The sequence below is a fragment of the Pinus tabuliformis genome, chromosome 4_1, assembly GCF_031772625.1.
Source record: "Pinus tabuliformis cultivar Carrire ecotype Pingquan chromosome 4_1, CPIR1, whole genome shotgun sequence".
In the NCBI taxonomy this organism is placed as follows: Eukaryota; Viridiplantae; Streptophyta; class Pinopsida; order Pinales; family Pinaceae; genus Pinus; species Pinus tabuliformis.
Genome location: NC_142303.1, coordinates 24,913,330 through 24,922,415, shown reverse-complemented (window position 1 = coordinate 24,922,415; position 9,086 = coordinate 24,913,330). Strand labels below are relative to the sequence as shown.

Genomic DNA, 9,086 nt, shown 5'->3' with positions numbered 1-9,086 from the left:
TTCTTTTTCTTTTTGAGTGTTTGGGTTTTGAAGAGATGCTTCAGAACCTTTATTGGCTTTAAGAGAATCTTCCTCAGAAATACTTTGCTTTTGAGCATCTATAGAAGGCTTTTCTAAAACTCTACCGGATTTGAGTTGTACATCATTGAGAGGAACAATCATATAGGTAGGAAATTGTTGTCCTTCTACCATGTAAGCATTCTGAGGATTTTTATTATTGGGATTTGGCAATGGTTGGGATGGTAGTTGATTTGTCTTTTGTTGGAATGGAAGCAAGAGTTGAGAATTTGGGTTTTGTTGAGAAGGTTGTTGTGGTTGTGGAAATGGCAATGAAAGTTGTGGGTTTTGATTTGGAAGTTGTGGAGCTTGTTGATTTTGAAAAGATGGAGGATATTGATAAAATTGAGCAAATCTCCCATAAGGATTTTGCATACCTTGTACCCATGATTGATATGGATTTTGAGGTTGGGACCAAGGTTGTTGCCAAGGATTCCAATTTGGTGGGGGTTGAAAGTTCATAGGGTTATTAAACCCTTGATTTTGTTGCCCCTGCCAAGGTCTCCTTGAAACAAAACAGAGAGATTCTACTGAATTTGGATCTTCTTGAAAGACAGCTTTGAACCCACGAATTGAAGGACAATCCTTGGTCTCATGGATTTCCGAGCAAATCATGCATGTTTCTACAACTTTTGCATCCAAGGGGCATTCCCTTAGAGCATGTTTCTTCCTACATTTTGGACAAAAGATGGCCAAAGCTTCAGCTTCTGCTTTCTGTTTGTTTTGTATTTTAAGGGTGTCTAGTTGTTCACTAAGGCTCCATAAAATATCGATTTTGAACTCATCAAGCATATTGCCAATCTCTGCCCTACTTACTGATCCAGTTGCAGATTTGTTTGCTCTAATAAGAGAAGGATCTCTAGGCCCTTTTCCAGTTTTAGATTTTCCCCTTGAGAGATGGACACATAGTTCTGCTATGTCATGAAGTGGAAGTTGAGAAATATATCCCTTTCCCATCAAGTTTAAAATATCTATCCATTCATCTCTAATGGCTTTTAATAGAAGGGCTTTCAAGGTCTCCTCATCTAAGTTACTCATTTTTGCTCTTTTCAAATTGTATTGAAATCTTTCAAGTAAATCCTCCAAGTTTTCATCTTCTTTTTGCACCATTTTGAATACCTCATCCTTATGATTGGTGGGCATGCAATAGTCCAGGTATCTATACAGAAATGTTTGTTTCATGTCATTCCAAGTCCTAATAGATTGAGTGACTAATCCCATGAACCATTTCAAAGCAGCTCCCTTCAATGTTGAAGGAAACAATTTGAGTTTTTGAGAGTCTTCCATATAGTCATAAGTTCGGCACACGACTTCAAACTCAAATAGAAATGTTTCAGGATCCTCACTTCGCAACCCATAAAAGTTTGGGAGGACAGATGGTGAGATGTTTTTCATTGTTGTACGAGATTCCTCATCAACTATAGGAAATCCAAACGAGTTATCTCCATCCCTATTTCCCCCATTGTTACCTCTACCTCCTCCATTGTTTCCTCCTCCTCTACCTCTACCTCTACCTCCTCCTCCAAATCCGTTTACTACTTCCTCTATCATGATAGTTTCCTGAGAGATTTCAGAATCCTCTGGTTCTTCTATTAATGGCGAATGAAGAGGAATTTCTCCCTCTTCTTCTTCAGGTGATTCTACTTCCTTGATTACAATATGTTCCCCGATAGAAGTGAAGAAAGGTTCTTTCCCTAAGTTAGATTTGATGGATAGTGTGGGAGAGTCTCCTAATTCAGCTGCTGCCCCTTGAATTCCAGGAACCCTAAGGCTGGGAGTGTGAGTTGGAGATGATGGAGGTGTATCTTGTCTATGCCTTGAAGTAGATAGAGTTGTGAAAATCGAACTCTTGGCCCTAGCTATAAACCTTCCCCTAGAATCTCTTGCTCTATGCATGTCATTTTTATTTTTTCTTCAAGTCAGGCTAATAATTCTCTTTCTGATCTTCCAGATCACACTAGGTACAAGAAGAAAGCATACTCAAGAAATTATTAAACCAATAACTCTCTTTTCTGATCCTCCAGATCACATTAGGTGCAAGAGGAGAGCATACTTTGAGAACTTATCAATTTTCCCTTCTTTAAATTTTCCTTCTTTTTTTTTTAAGAAATTGGCTACCTAGTTACACTTACCCGGCAACGGCGCCAAAGTGTTTGGTCAATTTAGAGTGTCCTAAATTGCTATATTAATTGTCAATCCAGGGGTCGTAATCTGTTGAAGTGCGACGCACTATATGTGCAAGATAACATATTTCTTACTTTTTGTCGTTTTTGGTTTTTATTTTGTTTTTGGGGTTATCTTCGTTGATTTCCTAATGTGAGATGGAAATTCTAAAAGACAAGTATGGATCTAAATGTTCAAGGCAATGATGTCCTTTAAAATGATTTCCAAAACTTCAAACTTTTCAAAAAGGTTTTAAAACATGCAATGATAAAATTAATTCCTAAAAGAGAATGAAAAAGTGCCACTATTCTTTTTTTTTTTTTTTCCACTGGAAAAATCCGTAATATTTCATTATAAATATGAAAGATTACATATGTAGATGCTTTGAAGCATATGCCAACTGTTCTGTACATTTTCACAAAAAATTTGCATGTCTGTGTTGTATATCTGTCTGTTACATTTTCAAAAATTGTGCAAAAATTGGTGCCATTTTTGGCAATCCTCAATCTATTTCAAATTTTATCATGTTGTGCAGTCAAATCCTCATAAAACTGTTATGTTATGTCGCCTGTTGACCCGCAGTAGGATATGTCGGGTCTATATATGGCCGATGGTAGTATTTCTGCTCCTACTGATCCAAAAATTCAGTGATTTCCCATAACCCATTCTCCATCACCGCGGCCTCCTTGGAAAGCTTGTCAGCAGTCTGGTTATGTTCTCTGTATATATGAGAGATGTGAAAAAAGTTAAAAGCATCCTTTAGTATAAATACTTCATCAAGCAATACATTTAGAGTGTGTGAGTGACATGTGGTATCTCTATTGACCCAGTTTGTAACAATCTGAGAATCGCCAAATATGTTGATGCTGGTGCATTGGTGACTGAGTGCAAAATGTAACAGATGTCGGAGAGAAATGAGCTCAGAATAATTGTTTGTGCCAGCCCCCAATCCTACTTTGATATGAAAGAAGTGCCTCGAGGATATGTGTAAAATGATACCCCCTCCGCAGCCATGTTCGTTTGCAGCCCCGTCGAAATAAGCCCATGGCAAGCCCATGTCGATATTGGGAGGAGGGGTCGGCCGTCGCTGTTTTGTGGGAGGAGGATTTGGTAATTCGTTGTATGCTGTGATGATGCCAGCTTCAACGAGTGGCCACCTAGCCTCCCATCCATCAAATATCATTCTATTTCTGGATTTCCAAATAGACCAGTTAACAATGATAGGGAGGTTTACAATTTTCGAGCCACTGTGTTTGTTCCCCCAATCTATCCAAGCGCTGATAAGGTCTGTACCAGACCAGTCTCCCGAATACTGTATGTGAAATTTGATATTATGCCATATTTGTATAACAATGGGGCATCTTAAGAATAAGTGTTCAGTGGTCTCTGTGTCTGCTTTGCACAGCACACAACGCGAGGGTCCCGATACTGCTCTACGCTTGAGGTATTCATCAGTGGGAATGCGATTGCGGAGGACACGCCAAGAAAATAATTTGGATTTGGGCGATGCAGTTAACTTCCATATCTGGTGCCACCATCTGTCTAGCACTTCCGGCTTTCTGTGGTTAATGATGAGTTTATATCCTTCACGAGGAGAGTATATCCCACTGTCAGCAATCTGCCAGATGAGTTCATCCGGCCCTTCCACAATTCTGATATGGGATTCAGAGAGGGCATCGCAATATTCTTTCCAGGGTTCGTGCCATCTGATCGGGATATCTAATTGAGTGCCAGATTTCCAAGCCTGGTGTAGTATGTCAGAGCCCTCAGGATCAGCAATCTGTGCAAGCACCCTGATGCCACGGGAGTTTAGGAGGGCAATCAGATCTGGTGGAAGCCTGTGTCTACCTCCGCATCCACTCCATGGGTCCATACCTATGCGAGCTCTGTTTCCACTTCTGATGCGCCACACGATATTGCTTCTGAGAAGGGGGAGGGAGTGTAGGAGGGCTTTCCATATGGAAGAGATGCTCGTTCTATTCCAGTTTGGAAGTCTAGCCCATTCGATGATGTCGAGAGGCCAGATGTACTTATGGTATGCTATGTCAGTCCATAGACTGTGGGAAGTCAGCAGCGCCCAACCCATCTTTGCAGCAAGAGCTTTTGCAAAGGATGCCAGGTCCTTTAATCCCCATCCCCCCCATTTCTTGGGGAGAGCAATCTTGCTCCAGGAGATCCAAGCAAAGGTGCGCTTCTCTTCCTTTCCAGCCCACAAGTATCTGTTGCATAGTCTCTGAATCTTTGAGAGGATGTTCCGGGGGATCCATGCTAATGCCATCCAAAATACAGGGGTCGCTTCCAGCACTGATTTGATCAGAGTTAACCTTCCCGCTCTGGAGAGGTATCTGAAGTACCAACATGATATTTTCTTTTCAATCTTGGTGACAAGCCACACCCAGTCAGCAATTTTTTGATTTGTAGGCTTTAGCCAATATCCAAGGTATTTAAGACCTCGATCCAGAGGCTGAGTGATAAATGGAAAAGCCTGCATAGCCGAATATGATTCAGCTACAGAAGTACCTACCAAAGTGATGGAGGACTTCTCCTGATTTACCACCATTCTCGTGGCATGAGAAAATAGTTTAAGGATTCTGTTGAAGGATGAGGTGTCCCGGATACTTCCATCAAGGAGAATAAGGACATCGTCCACGAACAGAAGGTGTGTTAGAAAACATGCTTCTGAGATCTTTAAGCCTCGGATAGTTCCCTCCCTTTTTGCAGAAATGATGAGTCGACTGAGCGCTTCTGTTACCAATAGGAACAAGAGGGGGGAAAGGGGGCATCCCTGACGGAGTCCCCTCTCTGAGTGGAAGAAATGGGATGCAGCGCCGTTAATCAGAATACTATAAGTTGGTGAAGTAATGCATGCCATAATCCAAGTGATAAGCTGATGCGGGAAGCCCAGATGGATGAGAATCATCTTGATATAAAGCCAGCTGACTCTATCAAAAGCCTTAGAGAGATCAATTTTGAGAAGAATGCTCTTGAGGTGCTTAGTCCAAATAGAGTGAATGGCTTCCTGTGCAGAGCCAATGGCTTCATGAATCTGCCTGTTTTCCAAGAAAGCGAATTGCTGTGGAGCGATGTGTTTGGATAAAATGGGTCTGATCCTATTTGCAATGATCTTGGATATGATCTTATAGAGAACATTGCAAAGCGAAATGGGACGAAAATCAGCAAAGGATGATGGAGAGTCTGATTTAGGGATGAGAGCAATGAAGGTGGTATTAATAGCATGATAGATCTGACCAGAGGTTCTGCTCTCTTCCACCACCTTCAAGATGTCTTCTCCAATGATGTCATAAAAGGCCAGATAGAATTCAATGGTCCATCCATCGGGGCCAGGACTCTTTTCCTTCTGAAACCATTTTATGGTGTTCTCCAATTCATTCATGGTGACCGGTGCATTAAGATCCTCCAAGTCTTCATTGTTAACAAACCTCGGGAAATGGGATGCTACGCGGATGATCTCAGCAAGGTTGGTTCCCTCAGGGCATTTGAAGATACCCTTGAAATAGGAAGTGCCTAGACTGGAGAGCTTGTTGAAGGAGTCTGCCTGACCCCCATCAGGATAGGGTAGGTTCCAAATGGTATTTGCCACTCGCCTCCCATTTGCAAAATTATGAAAAAATCTGGAGTTTTCATCCCCTGCCTTGAGCCAAGTAGCTCTACTTCTCAACCTGACCGATTCCTCTCTGAGCTTGAGTATACTGTGCTTCTGCTTCTCTAGTTCGACCAGCCTGTGTTTGCTTTCCACAGAGATAAAGCCCAGGTTTTGTTCATCCAGCAGAGCGTGTATGTCTGCTTCTATCGAGATGAGCAGTTCATCTTCCTTGGCTTTTTTCATCTTTGCCCATTCAATCACAATATGTTTAAGTTCCGTCAGATTTTTGACAAAACCCCTAGCCAAAGAGGGTTCCCTGCTAATAGGGTGTGCTGCCCAAAAGTCCGTGACCAGTTTAGAGAAACCAGGGTCCCGCAACCATAGATGGTTGAATTTGAAAGGGGCTTTTGGTTTAGGGTGAGGACCCATAATTTCCATCAGGATGGGAGAGTGATCCGAAATTCCCCCAGTACTCACCCACTGCTTATAATGATGGAGATGGCGAAGCAGCGGTCCTTTGATCAAAAAACGATCAAGTCTACGAGCCAAAGCTGCTGGCCCGATCCTTCGATTTCTCCATGTGGGAAGTGGGTGATTCATGGGGATGTCGATGAGATCATGTTGATCGAGCAGGTTCCTCATGAAGTCTGATATGGGGTCTGCTTGTGCTGATGAGCCCCATGATTCACCATATCCCAAGGAGAAATTTAGGTCTCCTCCAATGATCAGGTTTTCCTCTTGCATCAATGATCGATCAAGGAGGGTGCGCCAAAATCCTTCTCTCTGCTGACAGGGTCCATAGATGTTGATGATACGCAGAGGCAGCCCAAGGTCTTTGGAAAAAATGTCAGCACCCAAATATCCTGGCCCTCCCCATGAAGAGTCCAGTCTGATGGAGTAAGGATTGAGTCCAATGGCCATTCCCCCCGAACGACCCATAGCATCCAGCCCAAAGTACTGCCACTTTGGCGCAATCGATTTTAGGGCAAGAGATATAGATTCTGCAGAACCCAAAGTCTCTTGAAGGAAAATGATGTCTGGTAATTCGACCTGAAAAAGTCGTTTTAGGGCTAGTTTTTTGGGGGAGCTAGCTAAACCCCTGCAGTTAAAGGATAGGCACTTCATGGGGGACCCCGCTGTAGGGGGTTTGTAGCTCTAAGGGCCCCGACAATGGTGGATTGACGTCCCGAAGCAACTTCAGCCCCAGCACGCCGAATGGCTTTGTTCAAATTTGATTTTCGTCCCCTGGATGAGGTGTGTCCAGGATCAGGGGGAATAATGCTCAGCCCCGAGATACCATCAGAGACAGATTGAGAGGGTCGAGGCCTGAGAGAATAATGGTGAGGCGGTTTTGATTCAGGGAGAGGCACTATAGGGCGAGATGGGGACGAGGAATGATCAAGGGTAAGGGAAGGAGGGATTGTAGCAGTAGTAGGAGGGGGCGGCGGGATAGAGCACTGAGCCTTTGATACAGAGATAGAATTAATGCAATCAGATGATAGGGAAAGAGTAAGAGATGAAGGAGATAGATCAGTACCCGATTTCTGAATTGCTGCAGCTGCTACCCTTGTTCTTGTCATGGGAGGAGTGGATGTGCCCTCAGTAGTAGACGGAGGATGATGAAGCGCTCCAAGTGGAGTTGATGTAACCATCTGAGGCGGGGAGATCTGAGGCGCAGTTCTTCGAGGAAAAATAGGAGTATATTTAGGAGGGTTGTTCTCGCGTTTATTGAGAGGGCAATCCTTATAGAGATGCCCTACCTGGTGACACCGGTTGCACCGAAATGGAACACCCTCATAATCCAGTATCTGAATGCGCTTGTGCCTTCCCCATTGCAGGGTGATGTCCTCCTCTAATCCTTCCCTGGTGTCAAGATGTACCAGGATGCGCGCCATGGTTCTTCTCCGAGTATCTACATAAGAGCGATCGTGATCCAAGTATGTCCCCAGAGCGTTTCCAATGTTGATGAAGGCCTCCTCATTCCAATATTGCCGGGGGAGTCCAGGTAACCTTACCCACAGAGGTCCAGCAGCGATCTGCTCCCTTTCAAGATCAAATAAAGGGGTCCATCGCTTCAAAAGTACGGGAGCTGTCTCAATGTGCCAATAGTTCTCAAGAACAATGTTCGTATGATCTTCCTTAGCGAATTGGAGGGTGAACCATCCCCGGGGGAGTACCTCAACCTCAGGGAGCTGTGGGAGAAGGGAGCCCCAGATTTCCTTAACCCATCGAAGCAAGCGGTCCGCCGAGAATGTGCGTCCTCGCACGTGACCCACCAAGACGGTGCAAGCGAGCGCCATAGTTTCCTCGAAACTTGTCGAATTCCCGAAAGTGACTGTGGTTTCCTTCCTGATAGCCCTAACGCATCTTGCCTTCTGCTTCTTTGTTCTCGGGGCGGATGGATGATCTGAAAGAGGGTTTGTATTGCCCGCCGAGGAAGGCCCTGGAGCACATGAATTTACCACGGGAGTATCGAAACATCCTGAGGGCTTGGGCCCTTTTGACGCGGAGGGGGTAGCCGGGTTCGACTGCGGGGGCACATGAACCCAAGGTTCCGAGAGCGAGGAAGGTAAAACAATCGGTGTGGGAGGGATATCTTCGAGAGTCAGAGCCTCGGGGTATGAAGATGCGAGCAAGATGGCGGTCCCGGGAGATAACGGCGGAGCCTCGAGATCCCGTTCCGGCGAGGCAATAGACGTCAGGTTAACCCTAGTCAGAAGGTCATTTGCAGGATTAGATGCGAAAACCGAAGATGTGAAAATGGGTTCGGTGAACACTGACTGTCCAGATAGCGGATCCTCGGAATAGTCCACGAGGTCCGTTACCGGAAAGTCCTCCATGCCGTCCGAGTTCATAACTGCTCCCGTCGCCGTCGTGCTGTCGCCTGTTCCAAAAAAGCCCTTAACGCCCGACAGAACTACCGTTCCCTGTGGTCCTGCGGCCGTGCTGAGATGTCTTCAACCGAAACCGTTGCGGTCTTCTGCGGAGCGCGGTTTCATAGCCATTTTTCCCCTAAATTACTTTAGTCCTGGTTCTTCCCCCATTGCAAGAGCTAGCTTATTATGTAAGAGAAACTAATTCAAAAGTGCCACTATTCTAATTAAACAAACAATGAACTATTGATCATGAAACCATTATCCTTGATGCTGTCTAAATACAAAAGAAACTGTACTCAAAGAAATCCAAAAATTGTAAGCAAATTAAAGCAAAAATCAAATTACATCAACTCATATTCTGACCCCTCACCATTAGTCTCGCTATG

The 9,086-nt window shown here is 44.3% G+C and overlaps 1 protein-coding gene across 1 annotated transcript; it reads right to left on the bottom strand.

Annotated features, from left to right (window-relative positions):
• Positions 1 to 2,848: 2,848 nt before the first annotated feature.
• Positions 2,849 to 6,763, bottom strand: LOC149174011 (uncharacterized). The gene is made up of 2 exons (XM_089420712.1): positions 5,470 to 6,763; positions 2,849 to 4,965 (listed from the first exon to the last, which is right to left on the bottom strand). The coding sequence occupies exons 1-2, from the start codon at positions 6,761 to 6,763 to the stop codon at positions 2,849 to 2,851; spliced, it is 3,411 nt and encodes a 1,136-aa protein (XP_089276838.1).
• Between the last annotated feature and the right edge of the window lie 2,323 nt (positions 6,764 to 9,086).

Excerpts from the sequence above, each read along its gene's own strand:
- LOC149174011 (XM_089420712.1), bottom strand. The coding sequence starts at position 6,763 with ATGGGTCGTTCGGGGGGAATGGCCATTGGACTCAATCCTTACTCCATC. Across the intron at positions 4,966-5,469 it reads GGAAGAGAGCAGAACCTCTG|AAGCGCTCAGTCGACTCATC; the intron begins GTCAGATCTATC and ends TATTGGTAACAG.